Source organism: Mauremys reevesii, linkage group 20 (genome assembly GCF_016161935.1).
Source record: "Mauremys reevesii isolate NIE-2019 linkage group 20, ASM1616193v1, whole genome shotgun sequence".
Taxonomy (NCBI): Eukaryota; Metazoa; Chordata; order Testudines; family Geoemydidae; genus Mauremys; species Mauremys reevesii.
This window is the reverse complement of record NC_052642.1, coordinates 2,823,470-2,849,800: the sequence shown is the minus strand read 5'-3', so window position 1 is coordinate 2,849,800 and position 26,331 is coordinate 2,823,470. Positions and strand designations below refer to the sequence as shown.

Below are 26,331 nucleotides of genomic sequence, written 5' to 3'. Positions count from 1 at the left end.
TCCTTCACCCCTCCTCACAACCACAATGGAGCTGTTACTGGCCTCCAAGAAAAGCACCTGTCCATGTTGACTTGCTTCAGTTTTCCACAGTGCCACATAATTCTCATCTCTGGAGTGTCCCAAAAGAGGAATATTGCATTTGCATTGCTTTTTGTGGTGTGCTTAGTGTCGCTGGTGAGGGGTGGAGCTGGGTCCATGCTAATTCAGAGTTCAAAGCATGGCCATCAGTAACTCTCTAGTGGTTTCTGTTGCAGGCTTCTGATAATGAAGATCTGAGGTTACAGGAGTTACTTGGCTCACCAGCTTGGCAGACTCCAACCCCAAAAGGGAACAAGACCTTGAGAAGAAACCGAATCTTGAAATCTTCCATCTCCAGTTCAGGTGAGCTTGTCAGCGTTTCTTGAGACTGTTTTCCATCGGAAAGGGAGCATAGTACAGGGAGAGAGAGACAGACAGCGGGATGGAGCGAGAGAAATCTGTTGTGAAATGTTGAAAGAGAAGCCAGTAACTTCTATCCTGAAAACATGTAGATTTGGAGGCATGACGTCCCTGGAGTGCGGTGCTCACCTCATTTCCCTTGCTTGCAGGCACAGCTTCAGACAACTCAGTCAGGATATTTGTGGCCCTTTTTGACTATGAGCCCATTTCTATGTCACCTAACCCTGATGCGGCTGAAGAAGAGCTCCCATTTAAGGAGGGGCAGATTCTGAAGGTAAGAACAGTGCTACATGAGGTCTTCTCTTCCGTGTTGCTGCTAAGCTGCCACGTCCCGGCCACAGATGGCTGGGACGTTTGGATGCAGAATTCAGTTGAACAGGCTGTCGTTATCTTCCTTAAACTGCTTTGCCTGCAGAACATCCCTGCTTTCATTACGTGGCTCACGCTCCCTAATGTGAACTGATGCAGATGCTGTTTCTCCTCTTCTAGGTGTGTGGCGACAAAGACGCTGATGGGTTTTACAGAGGTGAATGTGCAGGAAGGGCAGGGTACATCCCTTGTAACATGGTGTCTGAAGTTCAGGTGGAGAGTGAGGAAGCGAGGAAGGAGCTGTTAAAGCAAGGTTACGTTCCTGCTGCCACATCGGTGGAAAGCATAGGTACTGTACCTCTCTCCCACACTACTCGGATTCTGCATGTGGACAATGCCTTTCTTTCCTGCCATTCAGGAAGCTCAGCACTGCTGTCATGCATTGCACTGCAGCTGCATGCCAAGGGGGTTCTCGTGGCCACCCTCAGGAGCATCAGCCCCCAGAACCCTGCTGTTGCTATAGCGAGCAGCAAGGGCTCTGTGCACGTGAGCTGAGTGTGCTGGCCTGAGGCTCTAACTGCTGGAGTATCTCAGTTCAAAACCTGCCCTTCCAAACTGCAGCATTGTTCCAAGCTGCCTCCCACGTGCGGCACTGAGTGTGGACATGCAAGGGAGCGGCACATGGGGAGGATGCTGTCTCTGGATCGGTTTTAATGACGTGTGCTTTGTGAGAGCTAACCCTGGAGTTCCTTGTCCCTGGGCCAGCTGCTGTGCAGTGAGGAGTTGAAGTGGGGTCTGCTCCTTGTTGAAGTACATGAGAAGAACATGGCAGGGAGCAGCAGGAGGGAGCAGAGCAGTGCCTCAGCTTCAGCCCAGCGTGGGCGCCTCATGGTCTGCAGCTGACCAGCCCTTGGGCAGGGGAGGCACTACTTTTAGGAGAGCATAATGTGTAGACAGGGAAGGAGGAGGAGGAGACGGGTGGGTGGAGGTGGGGAAGAGCCAGGGCTGAGAGGAGAATAGTGATGAGGGAACTCTGAGAGGAGGGAGCCTGATGGGAGGGAGAGAATGAGGGGAAGAGAGAAAAAGAGCTGAGTTTTACAATTAACCACACTGCTTTGACTCGGCCTTGTTGCATAGATTGTAACTGAGTGCGAAGTACACGTACGTGGCCCTAGAGAAGCCAAACGGTGGTGGCATTCGGGCTCCTGGTCCGTGCCAGCGAGTGTCTGAAGCATGGGGCCTTAGTGCTCTTTCTGCCTCCTGCGTCTCACGCGCATGAAGCTGAGCCTGAGAAGGGCAAGAATCCCTCTGTTATCACAGCCACCAGGGGCCTTAGTGAACTGCAAGATCTCAGCCAAACCTGGATGGGAATTGTGGGCATGGCGCCTGCCAGCAGCCAGAGTTCCAGGGAGAATACTGGCATGTCTTGCAGGCCCTCCGGACACCCTGGCTGCTCCGAGTGAATCCCGGATATTCTGAGTGCCATGGGTGGACGGCAACACTGGAAGGTTAGATCTAGGGTGGGGGTAGAACTTTCCTACCAAATGTGGAGTGACGTGCACACGGGGCTCCCAACTTCACACCCAAATGACAGAGCAGTTAACCAGACTCTAAGTCTGCCCAGTGCTTTTGCCACGTTGTAGCTGACAGCGGAGACGAGGCAAGAGAGGAAGCGTGTTTCCCTGTCTCCCCAGGCTGAGATCCAGTGTCCAATGACAAAGGCTAACATGTATTTTCAAAAGTTACTAGTTTTTAAATTTGAATTACTGTGGATCATTGATTGAGAGCATAGGAGCCTGATGCTCGCACTTACCAAAACCATCTGTTCCTCTTCTCTGTCAGTAGGGAACCTTGTCAGCAGAAAAGAGAATTTCCCCTTGAGAAATTTCCCCATGAGGGCCTGGCTGGTGAACCATCTCCTCCCCTGGCTCACTGGGGATCTTCCTCCCTGCAGAGCCTCAGGAGAAGGGAGGGAAAGACCCTGATCTCCTCCCCTGCCAGCCTCTGAAATCCCCTCTTCTCTCCCAGTCTCCCATCCTGATCTTTTTCATTCACCTGCCTGCAGAGTGGGGATAAGGGAACTGTGTTCCTACAAGGGCAGGGTTAATGTGGGTGGCTTGTTTGAGAAGCGCAGCCTTAAATTTGCTTCTTTTGGGTAGTAATCTGTTAGGGGTTGGTTTTCCGGTTACTCTGATATTCCTGGAAGGTGATGTGCAGTCCCAGGCAGGGAGGGATGGACAGGCAGGACATGCTCTGTTGCACTCTTGATGAGCATCTATATAACAAACCATGTCTCTGGGTGTGGGTTGTACAGTATGTGAGTCCCTGTGTGTATAGTATTTAAACTGCAGAGTCTGCTTCCCAGTGGAAGTTTCTTCATGCTGCTGTGTTGCTTGCTCACTCTCCAAGAAGCTTTTCACTTTCATTCGCTGTCTTACTGTTCTCTTGTCTATTTGCTTTTTTTCTTGGATTTTATTAAGGAAATGGTACATTTGCTCCACCTCCACGCCGCCTCACCGTCCCTCCTCCGAAACCCAGACGTGCCAAGAAAGGTCTGTCACGCCTGCTGCTTGCGTTTGATTTTGGCATTTGGGTTGCAAACTGGGCTGAGTTTTGACTACCTGCTTTCAGGATCTCCAAATGGTCAGACTGGCAGCAAGTGGACAGAGCACCCTTTCCTTCCAGTTTGGCACCATTTGTAATCACTCCATGCTGGGACCCTGGCTTGGATGGTACATGTTCTCCAGGGCAGATAGCTCTTTATGTCTCTGGAGCTTGTCCTCTGTCTCCAGTGATGTTCCGGTGTCACTGTTACTGTCCTAGACTTTGAGCTGCATGGACAGGATGTACGATCTGCTTGTGGTGTGTCGTGTTGGGCCTTGGCTTGATCTTTGCTGTTCATGAGGAACATTTTGTTGTTGTTTGTCAGGTGTCTGTTTTTGTCAGTGTTGAAAGCTGAATTACAGACTCATTACATCTTTTCTTCCACAGCAGAGCTGGAGAAACAGGAAGACTACAAGCTTCGTCCAGGTGAGAATTGCTCCTTCCATGCTCGGATGCTGCAGGGAAAGGGCCCATAAAAGTAGATAGATGCTTTTCAGCAGCACATCTCAGGGAGCAGCCGCATCACTTCCTCATAAGAGCCCACGTGAGCAGGTTTCTCTCCCTTCCTATGTGGAACCTTGTCAGCGTGACCCCCGGTAAGAAGAGTCCTGCTACCAGCTTGTGGTTTCGGAGTGTTCAGTCTTACCCTGATCCTAGCTAAGCTGTGGCAAGAAGGAACAGGCTGTCTATGCAGTGAGCAGTGTATGCCGGGGGCTGATACTGGGAACATGGATGGTGGGTGAGGTGAGCATGGGGAATGGCAGGCTGCTGTCATAAGGGCTCACTAGAGAAGAGTCGGGCTTGGGCTGCTTGTCATGGAGGTGTGCGTGGTCCGAAGGGGTGACAGGAATGGGGACAGAGGGGGGAGGTTTGAGAAATCGCTCCTGCAGCAGGAGAGATGGTTACCATGTGCCATTTGGAAAGCATGTTGTGACACCAGAGGGGTTGCAGTGTGTGTAGGGTCTTGCTCCTATTTGGATGGTGGTTGGATGGTGGCTGTTGGACTTTCGGATACACAGTGGGAATCTGGAAGTGGCTGGGGGACCGTGGGGTTGTTTTGGGTGGCCAGTGGGGCTGTCCTGGGTAGTAGTAGGAGGATGTCTGACTCATCTGGTGATGATTTATTTGTATGACATGGTGCCTAGTCGGAGATCAGGACCCCCTTGTGATAGACCCCATGGGCTGACAGTGCCACAGCTAGAGACAGTGAAGGGCTTCTTGCTGTGACTTACTGGGCTGATTGCTTAGTTCCATGACAGTCTCTCTGGTTCCAGGGACGCATGTTGGGCAGGAGTAGGGTGACCAGATGTCCTGATTTTATAGAGAGAGTCCTGGTTTTGGGGTCTTTTTCTTATATAGGCTCCTATTACCCGCCACCCTCTGTCCTGATTTTTCACATTTGCTCTCTGGTCACCCTAGGCAGGAGTCTGTGGACCTGCAGCATTTGATCTGGCTTTCCTGAAGGAGGTTTTGGCTGTGCTGGGAGCAGCACACAATGGAGGTGGATCTTTGGTACTCACAGCTAGTGAAAATTAGCATGAGGAGATAGAGTCTGTTATTGAGGCCTGTTAGTGGTTTCCATTTAGAGGGCAAGATTCTGGGCTGCTTGAAACAAGCAGTGGTTTAGTGGATTGAGCATGGGACCAGGAGTCAGCAGAACTAGGTTCCATTCCTGAACTTGCCACAGACCTGCTGGGTGGCCTTGGGTAAGTCTCATCCTCTCTCTGTACAGATGGGGAACCAAAGGCACAATGGTGACGATGATACTTACCCATCCTTGGAAAATGCTTTGAGACAGATGGGTGCCAAGTGTGATGTCGGGTGGCGCTACACCCTGTGAGGTCAGGCGGTGCGATCCTGGTTTTACAAAGTGCCCACAGAGAAGAAGCCCAGGGCCACACAAGAAGTCTGCTGCAGAGGCTGGAATAGAATCAGATTGCTTGAATTCCTTACCGCTCCGGCCCTGATTTCCATTTATTTTTCTTCATACTGGAAGCAGCAGGCTCCTTGTTTTCCCAGTTAGTGGCCAAGCTAAGATCTTTGGTGAAAGCTGGATGTGTTCAGCTCAGTTTAGATAAGGCAGGAGAAATGCTGCTGAATGGGGGAACATCTGGAGGAAGGGTGGGGATGGAGGGATGCTTCTCATTGGCCTTTATGGGCCAAGCTATTGAGATCATATTGGAGCCATTGCTGGGCCTGGGCACCTAGGTAAAAATAGGTGCTTGCAGTGCCCTTTGCCATGTTCGGCTAGGCCACAGGCTGCAGCCGCTCCTTCTGTGAACCCGCTGTCAGACACGCCTCTCTCAGCACCATTGCTCCCTAACTCATCGTTTTCTGCGCTGTGAGATCACAGTTCCTACAGAGGGCAGCTCACTTACTTCCCAGATCAGTGGTCAGGGGTGTGGGGGTGTGCGTGCGCGTGCGTGCGTGCTGTACCAGGGTCCGACTGAACTGCCCAATAACCGACCCGGTTAGTAGCAAAGGCTCTCGGTCCGTTTTTTGCCGACGAAGCGCGGTGCTAATGCCCCAGCTCAGTGGTTACAGGTACACTTGACACGTATGCCTGTGCTAATGGATCAGCTCAGTCGGGGGGGGGGGGGGACTTGCTAGTGCCCCCTAGGCCAGACGAAGGGTTAAAGAGAGGGATCCCAACATTATAGACTTGGATAAACAACTTAGGTATCATGACATGTTTGTTACCTCCCCTTGTACTTTCCTCCTGATGTTTCAGACAAAACATCCCTATTCCCCACTTGTCTTTTACCTTTACTCGAATGTTTTAGACAAGAGGTCACTATTCATCACTTTTGTCGTGTTCTTGCACTGGCCGGCTGCAGTGTGTTTACATATTCAGTGTGTTTTATCAATACTAGCAGTGCCGGTGCCGAGTTCGTGTGCCAGTCACTGACTTGCAGGCAAGCATCTTTTGACAGGGCCTGACTGTAGCTCGTGGCATAACTTTTGCTGACTTTGGTTCAGGCCCCAGGTCTTGCACCAGGCCCACGCGTCAGGCTCTCTCTCTGCTACAGGCTGGGGTGCTGAAATATATTTTACTTTGATTTGCTTTAGATGACCACTCGGAAGCTTCTGCTAATGCAGAATGTGGTCATCCGTTTGTTAGCGGGACAAGCAAATGTGAGCGTGTAACACCAGCCACCAAGGTCTGCACTAACGTCCCATGCACTTCCAGGTATAGTGCAAGGTACTCGCTTATCCACAGAGCCCTAAGGGGCCTAGGACCAGACCAACCCCTAGACCAAATCGCCCTCTCCACCTGATTGCAACAGAACTCTTAGTGGGAATGCTCTTGCTGTCTGGCCCCAGAGGTGAAGTCTTACTTTGGTATTCTTAGGGAAGGGCTTCCATCTGTGAAACTCACTCCTCTTGTGGGGTGAATTCCTGGTCCCACTGGAGGTCTACAGCAATACAACCATTGACTTCACCCACAGTCTGCAAAGCCTGAGCTGGGTGATATATACCACAAGATGAAATATTCTATGTATAGAATCATAGAATACCAGGGTTGGAAGGGACCTCAGGAGGTATCTAGTCCAAACCCCTGCTCAAAGCAGGACCAATCCCCAGACAGATTTTTGCCCCACAAGGATTGAACTCACAACCCTGGGTTTAGCAGGCCAGTGCTCAAACCACTGAGCTATCCCTTCCCCTAATGTAGTATTGTAGCTGTTTGATTGTTATTTCTGCTAGACAGGAGTCATGTGAGTTCTCTCTGGAGATGAATGATCTTTTGTGGCCATCTTGTCTGGCCATTATCAATATTTGGTTTAGCTTTTGTCTTAGTGCTTAGGTACAAGCCATCGTAGGTGCTTTGCAAAAAATCTAAAGTTAATTTTAAAATCTCTCTGTCAAGAGCATGTGCTGGAGGGAAGTTGAACACTTGTTAAGGGGCTAGGAGATGCCCCCAGAGCCCTCTTGCATTCCATGTGCACTTTCCTGAATGAGCCGCTGCCCTTCCCTAGGACACTGCTCTCCCCACACCTCCCCACACTTCTCTCCCTTTCCACAGCCCTGACCAGTGTTAAACACGTGCAGTGGAAGGCGTAGATCCATGAGGACCTGGGGACAGCACAGCAGCCAACAGCTAGAGACTGGACAGTTTGCACCTCCTGGACTTCCGAGCTCTGCTTTTACACACTGACAGGCTTAAGCAGAGCTTGGAGCTCTGCCAGGGAGGCACGTTCTGGAGAAGCTGCCCCCTTTCTGGCCCCTGACTGTGCCTCTCTGTCACTGCTCCATTGCACGTCAACGAGCAATTCGCAGATGGTGCTGTGTGCCCTGCTGACGTGGCCGAACCCAAATGGGTTTTCAGTGGGTCTCTGAAAGGTCATTTTCCAGCCTGCCAAGGGGGCCACATTTCATCTGTCTGCCTCAAACCAGGAACTCAGTTCCTGGGCTCTCGCAGTTGGGGCTGGACCTTGCTACTGCCTCTCTTCCCAGAAGGGGCTGAACTGCTTTGGCTCAAACTTTCAGCAAAAAGAAATGCCTTTGAGTAGAGACTAGCCTTGGAAAATGTCATCCCAGAAGGGGGAGAAAGGTGTCAGTTAGACCCAACCGAGAGAGGTCCTTTCACAGGGCTGCCTCAGCCATTAGCTGTGCACTGCCATGATAACTGGGGCAGTTGGTCCGTGTTTGGAAGGGCTGACTGGCCTGGTTCAGCCAGGTCCCTTTGGAGATGAGGAGCAGGAATTGGAAGGGGGGGTCACAGTTAGCTTGTATCCCTTTTTACACCTTGCAGCCTGAGTGGCTCTACGTGGCAGCATGTTTGGCAAATGCGAACTGGGCCCCACATTTGCTGTGTAAGCCAAGGAAGGCAGCAATCCTTTGATCACAGAAGGAGGTGGCTGAGGGATCAGTGCATTCCCCAGCAGGCTCTGCCGGACCTTCGCCACCTCCTCATCCCCCTACCACGCAACCTCATCACATTGACTCCTGCCTTCCCCAGTGCTCTGCCATTAGCAGAGCAGGAGCTGCGCACCAGCCAAATGGCTTTGTGGTTCCCCAGCTCCCCAGTCTGGCTGCAAGTGGCAGGTGCTGGCCTGGGTGATTCGTGGGAGCACCAGCAGGTCAGTGGGGGAGAGAGATACAGACAGGTCAGGAGACAGAAGGAGCTGGTGAGGGAATCCTGGATATATGAGGAAGTGGGGGAGGTGAGAGAAAAAGTGGCACCTTCTCACCAGGTTCAGCTGAGTTGCCTTTCCAGCCACCCAGCTGGACCCTACAAATGTCCTTCCCCCGTTTAAGATACCTATTGAGACCTAGTGCTTGCATCTGCTCCAGGGATAGCAGAGAAACGGTTCTGATTTGGGGTTTCACCTGGATTTTCAGTCTCAGGAATGTCTGTTTTGTTTCTGTCCCTCAGGGTCCAGCTGGCAGGACCGTGGGGCTGATCTGATCACACCTAGGACCATGGTGGCTGCTTTTGACTACAACCCTAGGGAGAGCTCTCCAAATGTGGATGTGGAGGTAACCAGCACCAGTCGCTTCCTGCCTGAGGCTTACTTCTCTTTCTCTCTCTCCCTCTGGTTTACCTTCTTACGCCGGATCCCTTTGGCCTGACCTGCATCATCCTCTTTCTGAGTGCTTGGGAACATCTGGGAATAATAGCCTTGGAGACAGAAGTCTTCCCTTTATCCACAGAGCGAGGTCTGGTGCTTGACTGTGCAGACTTCCCCTACCCTGATTGGATGTGAGACCCAAGTTCAGTCTATTCAGTTCCGTTTTGACCGCAGCTGCAGTGTGGAATCAGGGCCTGTAAAACGCAGCTATTGGTAGCCAACGCTTTTGCTAGAGCGTTGCCAGGCATTGGGCCCAAACACACAGAGGCCGCATCACTGTTTATATATGAGCCAATGTTCATGTTGCTCCGTTCATGACCGTTCCTTGCGCTCAGACATCTCTGGGCAGGAGGCTGACCTGTTTCTGGTGTTTCCTTTTATCTTCACATCCAGACAGAGCCTGCTTCCCTCACTGGGAGTCTGACTCTCCCAAGCCTGTCACAATGGCCTTGGGAGTCAGGGCACAAATCCCAAAGCCTCGGAATATTTTCTCTCCCAGATAGTTTCTAAGATGGAAATGAAAATGGGAAAGGGGTGCAGAAGCTTGGGAAAGGCAGGTCACAGGAGCATTGTTTGTGTCTAACCATTTCCTTCCCAGAGCTGGGCTCTCCTCACCACGTCCTTACTGTGCCTCCTTTTAGGCTGAGCTGACATTTACTGCTGGAGACGTTATCACAGTGTTCGGGTCCATGGACGATGATGGATTCTATTACGTAAGTACCGCGTCCAGAGACTCGGAGAGACATGCAGCCTGAAGGGCTCCTCCCAATCGACTGTCAGAATAGGAGAGACTGGGAAACAAAATGGAGGGTTGTCAGCAGGGCCTGTCCCAAACACAGTGAATTCCAGCCTTTGGTTTCTTACATAATCCCAGTTCGACACATTCCCGCTGGGGTGTGTTTTCTGCATTTTACCTTTAAGCCATTCTCTCTCTCTCTCTCTCCAGCCCCCGGAGGAGGGGAGCCCCCGCCCCTTTTCATTCTCCTAGTTTATTTTTTTGGCATAATCCTAATACAGCTATTGCCAAAGTGGAATCTATGTACTGTGCACATGAGCAGTGCTCAGCAAGCACCCCACATCTGCTGCAGGCTGAGTTGCAATTAAAGAAGTGCCATTTCGTTACGGCTATTTCTATTTCGCTCTCCGTTCCTTGTTTTCTTTATACATACCACGGCCTGGTTTAATCACAAGTGATATGTTTGCTGGGAGCCTGGAGGGCTCGGGAGAGACCCAGGGGCCTGGTTCAGATCCAGTTAGGTTGGCAGTGACAGAAAGCTGGTAATGTCCACAGGCTCCGTAGTGGCTTATGTGAAATGAATTGGTTCTTTCAATCCGGTTCCCAGGTAGGGGACATCCCAAAGAAACCCCTTTGCACTAATGGCATAGAGGGGTGGTCTGAACTGGGAGCCTGAGAACTGAATGTGCCCTGGAAGCCAAGCTCCCTCTCTGTGGTAGAGATGGCTCCTGCAGTTGAGAAAGCTGAGCTGGCAGTGTGGGGGAGATGGCGCGGTGGCTGCCCATGAGGTGCTGCTCTAGGGAGAGGAGAGACACAGTGTGTCAAACCAGCACCCCACCAGACATGGAGCAGCTCAGCTATCTGGGTGGTACAGGCTTGACAAAGCCCTGGCTGGGATGATTTAGTTGGGTTGGTCCTGCTCTGAGCAGGGGGTGGGACTAGATACCTCCTGAGGTCCCTTCCAACCCTGGTATTCTATGATTCAGGCAGCTCTAGGTGTTACCAGTCTGTTCTTCGTACAAAACCAAACCCATTCATTTCAGCTAAGCATACAACATGACAACCGTGTACTGGCCTATGATATCATTTACACAGGAACGTGGGGATTACCAGACACTCCTGATGTTGTCAAAGTTTCACTGTAGCAACAGTATGTCACAGACATTTTCCACTAAACGCAAACTCTCTGGCTGGTGAGAAAAGAAAGTCCCAGTATAAAAGACACATTTCAGTTAATTCTCTCCCAGGGCTATTACAGGTGCCCAGGAATCTTCCAGGGTGTTTGCAAGGAATTGGATATTTATGTTACACAGTGTTGGGCCAAGATCCCCGTCTTGCCTACAAGACTCTGTTTTCACGTTTAGTTCTGCACTCCATTTACTATGGCTCTGTATTCCTGGGATCCTGTTGGATAAAATATCTTTGTACCTGTTGTTATTCAGAGAAGCTTTAGTTAAACCCCCAATGCCAAATAGAATCAGGAGGATTAAGAAAGTCACCAGAACAGGCAAATCACTTCCCTTTGTTTCTCCGAAGTCAGTTGCTGTTCGTCCAGGTATCAATGTGCTCTGTAGCTTTATGGTGATCAGTGTCTGTCTATCCATCTGGCTCCATTGTTTGTCCCTTTACTTTGCTCCTACTCTTGTAGTGAGAGTGGAACAGGTGTTAGTATGGGGGGGATAGCTCAGTGGTTTGAGCATTGGCCTGCTAAACCCAGGGTTGTGACTGTCTGGGGATTGGTCCTGCTTGGAGCAGGGGGTTGGACTAGATACCTCCTGAGGTCCCTTCCAAGCCTGATATTCTATGAGATCTGCCCATGCTGCCCCCAGCACAAAACTAATGACAGGAATCCCCAGCTCCTACATAGTGCTTTTCATCATCCCCACCCTTTGTATTCCCAGGAGCCCATTGTGCTGGTACTCGACAAACAGAGAGACAGTCCTAGCCCCAGAGTTTAGCTCTCAAAGCGCTCTACAGTGCAGGTCAGGACCATTATCCCCAATATAGAGATGGGGAAACTGAGGCACAGGAGGGGACATGACTTGCCTAAGGTCACCCAGCAGGCCAGAGACAGGAGCAGAACCCAGGCTCGGTCCTCTAAGCCTGTGGGAACAAGGCAGGCCACATTTCCTAATGACCATAGCTGGTTTAGCCACAGGCTGCAATCTGCCCAGCCCTGTGCAGTGGGGTTGTCTGCTTCATTTCTCAAGTCAGCCTTTCTTAGTGGTGTATCTAAGAACTGCTCCTCTGACCTTGCAGGGGGAGTTAAACAGACAGAGAGGCCTTGTCCCATCTAACTTCCTGGAAGCTGTCTCTCTGGATGGAGGAATGGCTGAGGGGCTTCATTTGGAAGACAAAGACACACGTGCAGTGAATGCCGAGAGTCAGGTAAGGTGACATGGCAGCTGATCAATGCAAAGGACTCTTGGGACAGAAACTGTTGTTACCATCTCCGTATAAAAGGACGTCCAATAGTTGAGGAATGGGAGAGATACAAAACTCCACGGTGACCAGAGGTGTGGAGTGGAGGGCATGAGTGCAGCCCACCCCATCTCCTGCAGCCACTCAGATCACTGCACTTTGCCTAGTGGGTTTTATCACACAGCAGCAGCTCAAGGGTTTGGAGGGAATTATTAGAGCCACTTGTTAAAGGACGGGAGAGGCCTCTAGGCCTTGCTCCCTCACTGCTGCACGGTGGTGAGTGTGACACACCCGAAAACCCGCTGGGACATCGCCATACGGACCTCTGTGAAAAGGATGCAAGGCTATGAGAGCGCCTCTCAAACCCAGGAAACTCACAGCCAGACAATCCTGGGTCAGCCACTCCCTCCCCTGCTTCCTGGCACAGCCAGCCTGCTCTCCCCAAAGCAGACCCCCTTCCGTGCTGCCTTACCCCCTGCCGTGCCTCCAGCCACAGTGGTTGCCAGGGGAAGGCCACACTTAGTTGGGCCCTAATTCTCAAATGGATCTCGGAGCCGTCAGCTACCTTGGGAAATTACCTGCGTAGCTCCCCGCTCACTGAGTCCCAGAGATGTCAGAGCTGTGCGTTAGCCACAGGCCTAGTCTGGCACCAAGCCTCAGTCTGGGAACAGGCACGTATCCCTGACTGCCCAAGTTCCTAGGATTTTCTGCCTCTTAAAAGAAGCTGGAACTATTAGTGTCACCCTAACTAAAACCTTCCTGGCTTTCCTGCCTCCTGTTAGTCCTGCACCAGCCCTCCCAGCTCCTGACCTCCTCCATCCCTCTCCCTCACGCTCAGCCACCCCCTGCTCATTGGCCTTTGCCTTCAACCACACTAGAGTCTCCACAAGCCTCCCTCCCCATAAACTGCACCATCTCCCTCATTTCCAATGACTTCATGTTCTGTAATGTCTGTCTGCTCCAGTGCCTTGATTTCCTCCTCATCCAGGGAAGGTGCTGTGCCTGCTTTGCAGACCAGTCAAATACAGTCAGGCTAATTGCCCCATCTTCTAAAGCTGCCATGGATGTTCAGATTCCTTTGACCCTGATTTGAAGGGCTTGTCTGCTTGGGAAACGTTTACCAGTTGTAACAGTTTAATTTTACAGGTATAGTTAGAGAGCTGTAGTTACACTAGTACCACTCCCCTTTGGACACTCTGATTCCAGAGTAAGAGTGGCTTTTTCAGTTTAGTTTAAACCACTTCCAAAGTGACAAAAGATGAAGTGAAAATCCCTGCTCTGACACTGGAAGAAGGGTGCCCACAAGGGGGCCCTGCTAGTTAACAGTATCTGTTTAAATTCACAGTGCAACTTTCCTTAGTCTCTGCATTCCCCAGTGTGTGAATGGACACAGAGTAGGGTAGAGGGCTCTGCATAGCTCTCTTAAACAGATGTCCACGTGCATCAAGGCAGACTAACCCCAGTTAAGGTCCAGTTGTTTTAATGGCTCTGGGTCTATGTGGCTTGGCACGTGATTCCAAAGCTGGGGTAGATGGAGGCTGTATTTTGGGGAATCAATTGTTAGGGATTGAATTTAACTGGTAATAGGCTGCCTGCTGTACACGGACGTGCCTCCCACGTCTACCCATTCCAGTTCCTCCCTGATATACATTCCTCCCAAATGGACCAGTATTTACCTTTGTTCCCCTCAGGGGCTGAGGTCAGCTCACTTTTATATCAAGCTCCATACATTCTTGAGAAAGTTACCCCAACATCCTTCCCAGGTCCCTGCTGTGGTTATTGACATGAACATTGAGTATGACCCGTTTCAAGGTCAGGGCACCATGCGCTAAGAACTGTGTATAAATACACAAAGCCATGGTCCCTAGCCCGAAGAGTTTATGTTCTCCGGGTGTTTCTCATTTGAATCTTTGTCCCACATTGTATAGCTTGAGTGAGTGATTAGAGAGGGGAAGCAGAAATAGGACACTGAATTCTATACTTGCCTCGGCTTCCCCGGTGTGGGTATAAACTCTGATCATGGCGTAAGTGCCTAGATAAGTACGACGGAATGACCACCTTCCTCCCATAGCTAGTGTCTGCAGCCTCTTCCAGTGAAAGGAACCAGAGGGAGACATGTATGACTACAAAGGCCTGTATAACAAAAGTTTGGCTCTTGGTGGTTGAGAACTTGAATCCTGAAGCTGCTTATGGCTGCCTGCCACATTCAGTGATGTCACAGGCAGGGAGCTGTGACCTCACCTTCACTTGCGTGGTAGAGACCGCAGTGGAGGAGGAGCTAATTAGAAAGCTCACCAATGGAAAGAGGCCACTTGGCATGAGTCTGACTGGAGGCTCTGATGGGTTAATAGTAACAGACCCTGCTTTGTCCTTTGAGAAGCAGTTGCTGGCTGTGAAGTGTTAGGCGACAGGGTTTGTCTCACTACCCTGTCGCATTGTCTCTGCAGAGTGCCCACCTCTCACTAAACTCAGAATTTGTATATCCTGACGGGTGTGTCCGTTGCAAAACAACGTGGTATTGGATTGAAAGGGCACTGCTGGGAGGTGCCTGGGAGTGAAGTCTTTACACACTCTCCTAAATTACCAGAAGAAATATAGTAATAAAGCCTCATTCCAGGACCCCTGAGCTGCATTCTTACTCCTATTACACAGTATAGCCTCCCCAAGCCCCTTGTCCCCCGTCCCCACCGCCATGGTATAGGGCTCAATCCTCACCCGTTGTGAATCAATATAGAGTCGTTGACATCAAGCAAACTACATCTGGGGGAACAGGATTGACTGTAACCAGCTAGCATATTTTTACAGGCCTACTCTTGTGTTGGTTAAAGAGTGTTAGCTGGCATGGCTTTAAACACAGCCTATTTGCTGAGGCTGGACCTGACCAGGGGAGGGATTGGTTGCTGGGGAGAGTGAAGTTCTCACATTTCCTGCAAAGCTGGGTCAGCAGAGCTGAAAAAGCAACAGAGAGGTGGCAGCAGCGAGACAGCATCATTGGACTCTTTTGGAAGATTGGGGATGAGATTCCTCCTGCCAGATTGTCTAGCTGCAGCCTCTGAGCCGTTCTGCCGGCTTGGGCAGGGTCACTGGACAACGTGATGTCACAACAAAGCTGGCCCTACTCAGATCTTAACAGGAGCTCATTCAGAAGTGATTTTCCAATTGCTTATAACTTTCTGGATTAAACTCCCCCCCCCACACCAAGCAGGGTCCCAGCCCCTCAGTGAGGATGATTTCCAGACAAAGGAAGGAGGATGGAGGATGAGTTATGTGGATCACTGGTGACTAAACGATTCGTACAATTCTGCAAACATGGGGGATATTTTTAACTGTCCAATAACTGAAAGAGTTGAAGGGATTTTGTTTAAACTTTCAAACAAATGTCACTTCTGGACTCAGGCTAAGCACTGAAAACTCATCCTCAAAGGGAAACTCCCTGAGAAGTCCTGAGCAGGTGAAAACTGGATGCGACAGTGAAAATCCCATGGTAACGTCAATGATAGTTGTTGCTATCAAGGAATTGCTCTAATGGGTGTACTTTGCATCAGTAATATGCAGATTCTGTCAAAGACTGAGGTTTGTAAAGCACCTTTAGAAAGTATTCCATTCTAATTGATTTCATCTATTTATTTCTGCCCATATTATGCACCCCTGACGGTTATATTCTTCAGAGAATGAGGAAAAGAAGAGTCCAGTGATAGATAAGAATGATACATAGAGAGAGAGCAACCATGTAAGTGTATTGGAGAAGGTCTCCTTAATCCCTTGCCTGGCCCAGTACCCTAGCCTGCCGTGCAGCCAGACTTCTCTCCTTCCCCTGCTGCGGAGGGGCTGGCTGCATGAGGCTCATTACCAAAGAGAAGCCATGCTGTGAAGTGCAGTTGTTTGGAACAATTATCTGGTGGTTTTGGGGACTGTGGTATGATGCTGGTTTCTTAGAAATAAGGGATAGAAAGGGCCTGCTTTGTCCTTCAGGCTGGCCCCAGCTAGGGCAAGGTTCTTCTCTGCACAGGAGTTTATGGTGCTTTATCCAGACTGGGTGTAGCTGTCCCATGTGATGGGGCTCCTACCTCAGCCTGCAGGCTAATAGTTTCCCATATTCAGCCTGCATTTTCCTTTGCTCAGTTTTCTTCTATGCCTCCTCACTGTGTTCCCTGGGGCTCCCGTAAACAATCCAAAGACTAGCAAATTGACTAAATAGGGTGGTGCTAGTCCCTAAAACTAACCCCGGTGGATAATTGTTCTGTTTGACAGCACTCACAGAAAGGATTGCATCCAGGCAGCTGTGGGGTGTGACTTCCTGCACTCCACCATTTGAAGGGTGCAGGGGGAGCAGATTTATTGTGGTTTTGCTTTTTAACATTTGATTTATCATTTCAGAAAAAACTCATGAGTAACAGAGAAGAGAAAAGACTAACATGATTGTTCGTTTTTTCAACACTAACACTGTTTATCAAGATCTTTCCAGAGTAATTTTTCTTCATTTCTTTTCTTGGAGAAATATCCAGAACTGAATTTCCATTTGTTACTTACCAGTTGAGTCCACTGCCTCTATGTAATGGAGAGGAGAGGAGAGGAGTGTGTGTGTGTGTGTGTGTGTGTGTGAGATTCACCAGAGATGGCAATCAGAAGGATGTGTGACCACAAAGACAGTTAGTCATGTCCTAACTGATGAAGATTTGATATTTGAATTGATATATTCAAATATAGTACAATAATACTGTTGTTATAACCAATTGTCTATCAGCCCTATATGGCGAGAAGACTTCCAGCAGTATAGGGTCTTTATTTTATAATTTAATGGAGAAGGGCAGAACAAGCAGCAAAGAGAATCTCCAGGTTATAGTCAGGAGCAGAGGACGGAAGAGTATAAGGATCAGATGATAAACAGTCACATAAAAAAGAATCTGGCACATCAGAAAAAGGCAGGCTAATAAACAGGGACAAGTTTTTAAAGTGCTTGTACACAAATGCCAGAAGTCTAAATAATAAGATGGGTGAACTAGAGTGCCTTGTGATAAAGGAAGATATTGATATAATAGGCATCACAGAAACCTGGTGGACTGAGAGCAATCAATGGGACACAATCATTCCGGGGTACAAAATATATCGGAAGGACAGAACAGGTCGTGCAGGGGGAGGAGTGGCACTATATGTGAAAGAAAGTGTAGATTGAAATGAAGTAAAAATCTTATCCACATGTTCCATAGAATCTCTATGGATAGAAATTTCATGCTCTAGTAAAAATATAACATTAGGGATCTATTATTGACCACCTGACCAGGACAGTAATAGTGATGATGAAATGCTAAGGGAAATTAGAGAGGCTATCAAAATTAAGAACCCAATAATAGTGGGGGATTTCAATTATCCTCATATTGACTGGGAACATTTCACTTCAGGACGAAATGCAGAGATAAAATTTGTAGAGGTAACTATAGCAGGACCGCTTGGAAATAGTGACCATAATACAATAACATTCAACATCCCTGTGGTGGGAAGAACACCTCAACTGCCCAACACTGTGGCATTTAATTTCATTAGTTAGACAAAAGTTAAAAGGTACAGTGACTAAAGTGAAATCGTTGCATGGGCCCTTTTAAAGACACCATAATAGAGGCCCAACTTCAATGTATACCCCAAATTAAGAAAAACAGTAAAAGAACTAAAAAGAGCCACCGTGGCTTAACAACCATGTAAAAAAGCAGCGAGAGATAAGAGACTTCCTTTAAAAGGTGGAAGTCAAATCCTAGTGAGGCAAATAGAAAGGAGCACAAACACCCAACTTAAGTGCAAGAGTGTAATAAGAAAAGCCAAAGAGGAGTTTGAAGACGACTAGCCAAAAACTCTAAAGGTAATAACAAAACGTTTTAAACTAAATGGATTCTTTGCTTCAGTCTTCACGGCTGAGGATGTTAGGGAGATTCCCAAACCTGAGCTGGCTTTTGTAGGTGACAAATCTGAGGAACTGTAACAGATTGAAGTGTCACTAGAGGAGGTGTTGGAATTAATAGATGGCATTCACCCAAGAGTTCTGAAAGAACTCAAATGAACTATTAACTAAGGTTTGTAACCTGTCCTTTAAAACCCAATGACTGGAAGTTAGCTAATGTAACGCCAATATTTAAAAAGGGCTCTAGGGGTGATCCAAATTAGTTGAAACAATAGTTAAGAATAAAATTGTCAGACACATAGAAAAACATAAACTCTTGAGCAATAGTCAACATGGTTTCTGTAAAGGGAAATCGTGTCTTACTAATCTATTAGAGTTCTTTGAAGGTCAACAAACATGTGGACAAGGGGATCCAGTGGACATAGTGTACTTAGATTTCCAGAAAGCCTTTGACAAGGTCCTCACCAAAGGCTCTTATGTAAATTAAGCTGTCATGGATAAAAGGGAAGGTCCTTTCATGGATTGAGAACTGGTTAAAGGACAGGGAACAAAGGGTAGGAATTAATGGTAAATTCTCAGAATGGAGAGGGTAACTAGTGGTGTTCCCCAAGGGTCAGTCCTCGGACCAATCCTATTCAATTTATTCATAAATGATCTGGAGAAAGGTAAACAATGAGGTGGCAAAGTTTGCAGATGATACTAAACTGCTCAAGATAGTTAAGACTAAAGCAGATTGTGAAGAACTTCAAAAGATCTCACAAAACTAAGTGATTGGGCAACAAAATGGCAAATGAAATTTAATGTGGATAAATGTAAAGTAATGCACATTGGAAAAAATAACCCCAACTATACATACAACATGATGGGGCTATTAATTTAGCTACAGTCAGGAAAAAGACCTTGGAGTCATCGTGGATAGTTCTCTGAATCAAAAAGCAAACAGGATGTTAGGAATCATTAAAAGGGGATAGAAAATAAGACTGAGAATATATTATTGCCCTTATATAAATCCATGGTACGCCCACATCTCGAATACTGTATACAGATGTGGTCTCTCACCTCAAAAAGATATTCTAGCACTAGAAAAGGTTCAGAAAAGGGCAACTAAAATGATTAGGGGTTTGGAGAGGGTCCTGTACGAGGAAAGATTAAAGAGACTAGGACTCTTCAGCTTGGAAAAGAGAAGACTAAGGGGGGATATGATAGAGGTATATAAAATCATGAGTGATGTGGAGAAAGTGGATAAGGAAAAGTTATTTACTTATTCCCATAATACAAGAACTAGGGGTCACCAAATGAAATTAATAGGCAGAAAGTTTAAAACAAATAAAACCTGAGGAGGTTGTGAAGGCTAGAACTATAACAATGTTTAAAAGGGGACTGGATAAATTCATGGTGGCTAAGTCCATAAATGGCTATTAGCTAGGATGGGTAAGAATGGTGTCCCTAGCCTCTGTTCGTCAGAGGATGGAGATGGATGGCAGGAGAGAGATCACTTGATCATTGCCTGTTAGGTTCACTCCCTCTGGGGCACCTGGCATTGGCCACTGTATGTTCTTATGAGTCCTGTGGCACCTTATAGACTAACAGACGTTTTGTAGCATGAGCTTTCGTGGGTGAATACCCACGTCGTCAGATGCATGTCACCAAGGGCAGAACAAGATCTAATGGTTGGAAGCGGAGGTTAGACAAATTCAGGTTGGGAATAAGATGCCAAAATTGTTTCCATTGAGAGCAGTGAACAATTAGGACAAGTTACCCAGGGATGTGGTGGATTGTCCATCATTTGGAGTCTTTACATGAAGACTGACTGTTTTTCTAAAAAATATGCTGTAGCTCAGCCAAATGTGTTGGGCTTGACAGGGAGATGTTCTCTGGCTTGTGTTATGCAGGAGGTCACACTACATTAATATAATGGTCCCTTGTGGCCTTAAAATCTATTAAATCCGTGAACAGCAACAAGCCCCTGGTTATCTGGGATTCTGGAAAGCAATGTTGTAGTCACTGTGCTTGCTTTAACTCCTTGGATTTGGGAGCAGATATGCATTTTGCATCAGTACCAAACCAGATTTCTCTAAAAGGTTCATTTAGCTCTTTCTCGAGAATACTGATTCCACCTTTGTCACACCCTCTCCTAAACAATGGCTTCTTTCCATGTAGCACACCCCACCCCACCAGATGTTCAGGAGATCTGACTCCCTAGAAGTTGTGTTTCAGCTCATCTTATAATTAGTTCTTCTTAGAAATGAATGAACTAGAGGTGAATTTAACTCTAAAGAAAAAGAGACCATGGACAACTGCCTTTCCTGTTAACTGTGTTAATGGCACAGAGCAGTTCAGCAGTGGGGTGATGCAGGGATGCTAAGTCTGTTATTTCGACACAGGAAACAGGCTCAAGACTGCCAGCCATATGAGCCTCCATTTCTGCTTTTATGCAGCAGCTGAGGCTTTTTTTGTAACATGCTCCTGGTAGCAAAGTATTCCCATGCCCAGGTCCCCAAGTGATACTAGACAACAGCATTATACTCACACAGCCTTCTGGTTGCATTTCCTCTGCTTGTCTCCAGAGACAGCCTCTGTGCTCTTTGCTAATACCCCTGCCTAGGCAGAACATCGTGCTGTCTAGACACTGACTCGTGCTCTTCCCAGGCAGAGCAGGATGATTTAGTTGGGGTTGGTCCTGCTTTGAGCAGGGGGTTGGACTAGATACCTCCTGAGGTCCCTTCCACCCCTGAGCTTCTGTGATTCTGTTAGCTAGACACTTCCAGCCCCCGATTCATGAAACCACTTGTGCCTGTGCTTAACTCCCATTGACTCCTATGGAACCTAAACTCAGACTTGGGGCTGTCCTGAGTAGCTCAGCTTTCCTGACCAGAGCTTCTTGTGATGCTGTCTCAGAACAGCGTGCTGGTGATTAACCCCCCTCTCTGCCCCGGCCTGCAGCTGCTCTTTGGGTGATTATGCTGTAGTGAGTACAATTGGAAGCGGGAAGGATGATTCTCAGACCTGACAAGTCAGTGTTAATGTTCAATACCCATTCAGGAGCTGTAGAAAGGGCAGAGGAGGGCAAAGGCTGTTTTGTTGTGCTAGGGTCCACAATGTATTAGCAGCCCAGGATGGCTAAGGTCATGGCTGAGCTGGAAAGCTTCATGGTTTTGTAAGCAAGTAGGTTTTAAGTGAGGTGAAACTTGGGGTACACAAGACAAAGCAGACTCCTGAAAGGGGTACAGTAGTCTGGAAAGGTTGAGAACCACTGCCTTAGCGTATGTCTACACTGCAGCATAACCCCGGGCTTGGACTCAGAGTTGAGCCCAAGCCCCCCTTCCATCTAGACACAAATGTCTTGGACTCAGGCTCAGACCCAGGATCGTACGACCCTGAGAGGGTGGAGGGTTCAAGCTTGAGTCAAGCTGGGACCTAGGGTTCAAGCCCCATCATTCTGCAGTGTAGATGCAGCCACCCCAGACTTGGGTTCTGGGAGTCTGCCAAGAGTATTCCATAATCCCATAGGCCAACTTCCTTTGTTTTCTCTCTCCCAAGAATTGCCAGTTGACTCCAGGGAAATGGAAGCAACTCCCCCTTGTATTACAGCAGCTCAGGAAATCAGAATTTAACCCTTCCATTTTATTCTGACCGCCACGCTCCAAATATACCTTCAGAGAGCCTTCTGCGTTTGAAATGGACACTGGCCAGAAGCAGTCCATTGCAGAGCACGCTGCTTGTGGGAGCATGGCTAGATTTGGGAAATCTCTGCTGTGGGGCCAGCAAAGCAGTGGATTCAGGAGATGCACCAGAAATGACCCCGCATGGCAGCAAACAGTGAAGAAGCTGGCAAATTTACTGGCCAGTGACCAGGGCAGGGAGCGGACTACACAGCTCAGGACTGAATACAGGGAAACCAGGGACCAGAACGGCACCTTGGGCAACTCGCCGACATCATTTTATGAGGTATTTAAGCGGGTGCTGGGCACTGCGCCTGGCCTGGAGCCAGCCTGGGGGCTGATGGCAGCCAGCGGCAGGCAGCAAGTGAGGCCACCAAAGCTGACACTGGTCCCAGAGGAGGCTTTGGAGCAAAAGCAGCTGCAATACAACCTGGGCTGTACTCAGAGGAGCTTTTTGATGCCACAGAAGGAACCACTGTGGCACCTGCAACTGAACCAGAAGAGGCAGAAGCCGTCCTGGAGCCTGGTAAGTTTCTGGCTCCATGTTAATGTCTATTAACATAGGAATGGGAGGGATTTCTATTCTATGAACTAACGCAAGAGTTATCACTAGCCCTGGCTATCAGCATGTATCCACTAATGGCAGACTGTATGTCAGCACCTTGGTGTCCCCAGCAACCCTCGCCGTGCCCCGCCATGTGGAATTAAAAATGGTAACCACACAGTGCAGACAGTAAAAAATACCTTGAAAAGTGAATTGCTACGGGAAAGGTGCACGGTTTTGCTAGTGCTTTCCTGTTTGTAGAAAATAATAACCTTACATTGCTACCCCTGTAAGCACGCTGCTCTGTAGCCAATCAGGGGTGTAATGAGCCACCTGAAAACCGCAAAGGGGAGGAGTGTGGAAACGTATTCCATTTACAAATCTAGTCCATTTCAGTTTGAGGGAGTCCATGCAGTCCAGGGGTGCGGAAATCATTTGTCCCAAATACAACTGGGGTTTGAAATTTTCTCCAGGGAGGGGGATGGCCATGGTGTTCTGTGTGCTTGCATGGAGCCATAACAGGCTAAGCTGCGTGGGAGCTAATGCAGCATCCTGTTGATTCCCTCATGAAGCAGGTAGTCATAGAGAAGGTTGTATTTTCCCAGGCCACCTCAGTAGCTGACCAGCCCCCTGCACTCGTAGATGTGCTGTTCAGTCACTGCACATTTAAATACGTCAGTGGCATACACTGCAGGATTCCCATTGGCAGCTTGGAGTAACACCTCTCTTTGCCAATCAGGCACCACAAGAACTGTTCCGTCCTCCAAAATGCGGAATGCCAGAAATGACAGGAAAACCTTGTGCAGTGTATGGCCACTGACCTCCCCCGCTAACTCAAGTTATTCTGCAATTTTAAGGGGGGAAAAAAGCCGCTGTAATTTTTAACTTACCGTTGTCTCTGGACATCTTTGCTGCTATTAACCAGGCTGTGTTCAGGGAGCGTCTGTGGTCTGTAGCATCCCTCTCACAATATACTGAAGTTCAGTTTGGAAAAGTAACATTTTATGTTCCGAAATTCCACAAGGATTCTTCCTGTGCTCCTGCATGTGAGCAGAAAACCCTCGGTGTCTGGTCCTCTGCCAGGCCCCTCGCCCCCTACTGGCTGCAGCACCTCCACAGCTCACCCACAGTGCAGCAGAAGCCTGGACCAACGTATCTCCAAAGACCTTTGCAAGAGGGAGTGTTTCCGTGATGAACTGATGGCTGAAGTTCTGGACAGGGCCCACAAGCAGGTCCAGCACCAAGGGCAGAGGGACTTGCGGCGAGAGGCCAGGGGGAAGGCTCAGGCTGCCTTTGAGGACAGGTTTGCAGCTTAGGAGCAGGCACTTTTCTTTGTAGTTCCTGGGGCGGCTAAGGGAGGAGGACAGAGCTCAGCAGAAAGAACTTTTTGAGTGGCTGCTGTTGCTAACAGGCTCCTGCTTCACCCCCCACACCAAGGCCTGAGTCCCCTCGGCGGTTCCCCGTGCAGCAGTCCAGAAACAGCTTGGACAGCACCATGGCTGGGTGGCCCATGCAATTGGGCCCAATGAGCGGCAGGCCAGGACAGCTGTGGCACATGCGGCCTCACCCACGCCAAGCTGGGGGGAGGGATGGCTCAGTGGTTTGAGCATTGGTCTGCTAAACCCAGGGTTGTGAGTTCAATCCTTGGGGGGGCCATCTAGGGGACTGGGGTCAAAATCTGTCTGGGGATTGGCCCTGCTTTGAGCAGGGGGTGGGACTAGATGCCTCCTGAGGCCCCTTCCAACCCTGAGATTCTAGGATTCAAGTGTGCAGCACGTGGGGAAGGAAGGGAAGGGGGTATGGAGAGCCAGGGGGTATGCAATGGTCAGGGGGTTTCTGTCCTGAACATGGTTTCACCATTTGCATTTGTTCATGCACTTTGTTCTCTTTTGTAAAGGTTTTGTTGTTGCTGGTGTTTTGATGTGCTAATGGCAGCTGGGCCATGTTTATAAGTAAAGCTTTTTATTCAGAAAGTTTATTGTATATTTCACATCGTAAAGGTAACACGTGATCAGGGACAATTGCCAAACATTCGTCGTCAGTACAGTTAGCTGCATCAGTCACTTTACATCAGTGGTTTTCAAACTTTTTTTCTGGGGACCCAGTTGAAGAAAATTGTTGATGCCCATGACCCAACGGAGGTGGGGATGAGGGGGTTGGGGTGTGGGAGGGGCTCAGTGCTGGGGCAGAGAGTTGAGGTGAAGGCTGTGGGGTGGGGCTGGGAATGAGGGGTTCAGGGTGTGAGAGGGGGCTGTGGGATGGGGCAGGGGGTTGGGGTGCATGAGGGAGTCTGGGCTGGGGGGTGCAGGCTCTGGGGTGGGGCCAGGGATGAGGGGTTTGGGGTACAGGAAGAGGCTCAGGGTTTGTGGGGGGCTCAGGGCTGGGGTAGGGGATCAGGGCATGGGGTTGGAGCATGGACTTACCTCTGGCGTCCCCCAGTCAGCAGGCTTCCTGCCTGTCCTGGCACCGTGGACTGCGCTGCGCCTGAAGCGTCCAGTAGCAGGTCCGGCTCCTAGGCAGAGGCGTGCAAGTGGCTCCATGCAGCTCTCACCCACAGGCACCGCCGCCCTCCCAGCTCCCATTGGCCAGTTCCTGGCCAAAGGGAGTGCGGAGCTGGTGCTTGGGGCAGGGGTAGCGCGCGGAACCCCGTGGCCCCCCTGCCTAGGAGCCAGACCTGCTGTCCTCTTCCGGGACGCAGCGCGGTGTCAGAACAGGTCGGCACTAGCCTGCCATAGCTGGGCAGCACCGCCGACAGGACTTTGACCATCCCAGACAGCGGTGCTGCCCAGAGCAACCCAGTGCCTGACATGGGTCACGACCCGAACTTTGAAAAACGCTGCCCTACATCAACCCCCCACCCCACCCCCATTTGATATTCAGTGAGGTCATTCATAAGTACATTGCATGGCAGTCAACCCCCTCAGCTCTGAAACCCTCCACAAGCAATGAATCCCCCCCCCCAAGAACATTCATACAGGTACCATTCCCCCTCTTCCATTGGGCCAGGCAAGCCCACAATGTGGGAGCACAAAGCATCCCTGCCTTCTGGTGCCCAGTACATCCAGCTCCAGCTGTGGGAGCTGCACTTTGTGGCTGAGCATCCCGATTCAGCAGCCCCTCGCTGTCCTGGGCCCATTCAGGGGAAGTGGCTCTCCTCTGGCTTCACAAAGATCAGAGTATGGCTTCATAAGCCAAGGCAAAAGTGGGTACACGGGGTCCCCCGGAGTACCAGTGGGGACAGTAACTTCCTTCGTGACAATGTCATTTGGTGGGAATAGTGTCCCAGCCTGTCCATGAATGTGGACTCCCAATCGGCGAAACACCCTGGCATCATGATCTTCCCCAGTGCAACCCGTGGTGACACTCAGAACTTGCCCTCTGGGCTCCACCCAGGCCTGGATAACAATGGAGTAGAACCCTTTGCGGTTCATGTGCTCGGGAGCTTCTTGAAGAGGGAAAACTATGAGCACACGAGTCCCATCAACAGCCCCAGCACAGTTTGGAAACCACATTTTCTCAAAGGCAGCAGCTACTTCAGGAATATCTTTACTGCCCCCCACCTAGGGTTAAAGCACACGTCTGATTGCCTCAGATACCTCCACAACCACTTTACCCACAGTCGACTTTCCAGCCCCAAACTGCTTTGCAACGGCCCTGTCGCAGTCTGGGGTAACCAGCTTCCAGCAACCTGCTTCTGGACCACCATGGCCGCCCTCATGTATGTGTCTTCACACTGGAGAGCCGGGGCAAGCTGCTCACAGAACACTAGAAAAGTAGCTTCCTTCGTGCAGAAGTTCTGGACCCACTGCTGGTCATTCCAGGTCTGCAAGACAATGTGATCCCACCAGTCTGTCCTTGTGGCCCTGCTCCGGAAGTGCCAGTCTATACAAGGGATATCAGTGGATGTACTGACTGTTATAAGCAGCATCAGCCAGTTTGAGACTTCCATGTCTGTGTCCTCCTCCTCCATCATTAACTCTGTCAGGTGCCTTCAGTGGGTCAGAAAACACCACTGAAATATCCACCAGTGTCTCACCGAAGCTGTGCACGTTTCCTGAACCTAGAGTGAAAGTGCAAGTGAGAAAAGTTCTTCAAACAGCACCTCCATGTTGCTGGGACTGCACAGAGGAAAATGACAGTTGGGCAGAACG

The 26,331-nt window shown here is 49.4% G+C and overlaps 1 protein-coding gene across 8 annotated transcripts in view; it reads left to right on the top strand.

Moving 5' to 3' along the window:
- Nucleotides 1–26,331, top strand: part of TSPOAP1 (TSPO associated protein 1) — a 145,907-nt gene that overhangs the window by 116,576 nt on the left and 3,000 nt on the right. For 4 of the 8 annotated variants that reach the window (XM_039507753.1, XM_039507754.1, XM_039507755.1 and 1 more), the window contains 8 exons: nt 255–381; nt 588–712; nt 928–1,096; nt 3,228–3,299; nt 3,739–3,777; nt 8,732–8,835; nt 9,569–9,640; nt 11,923–12,051. In XM_039507753.1, the coding sequence (XP_039363687.1) occupies nt 255–381; nt 588–712; nt 928–1,096; nt 3,228–3,299; nt 3,739–3,777; nt 8,732–8,835; nt 9,569–9,640; nt 11,923–12,051 (837 nt within the window). Of the gene's footprint in view, nt 1–254; nt 382–587; nt 713–927; nt 1,097–3,227; nt 3,300–3,738; nt 3,778–8,731; nt 8,836–9,568; nt 9,641–11,922; nt 12,052–15,752; nt 15,815–26,331 lie in introns of all 8 variants that reach the window. The other 4 variants (XM_039507758.1, XM_039507752.1, XM_039507757.1 and 1 more) reach the window with 4 other exon arrangements.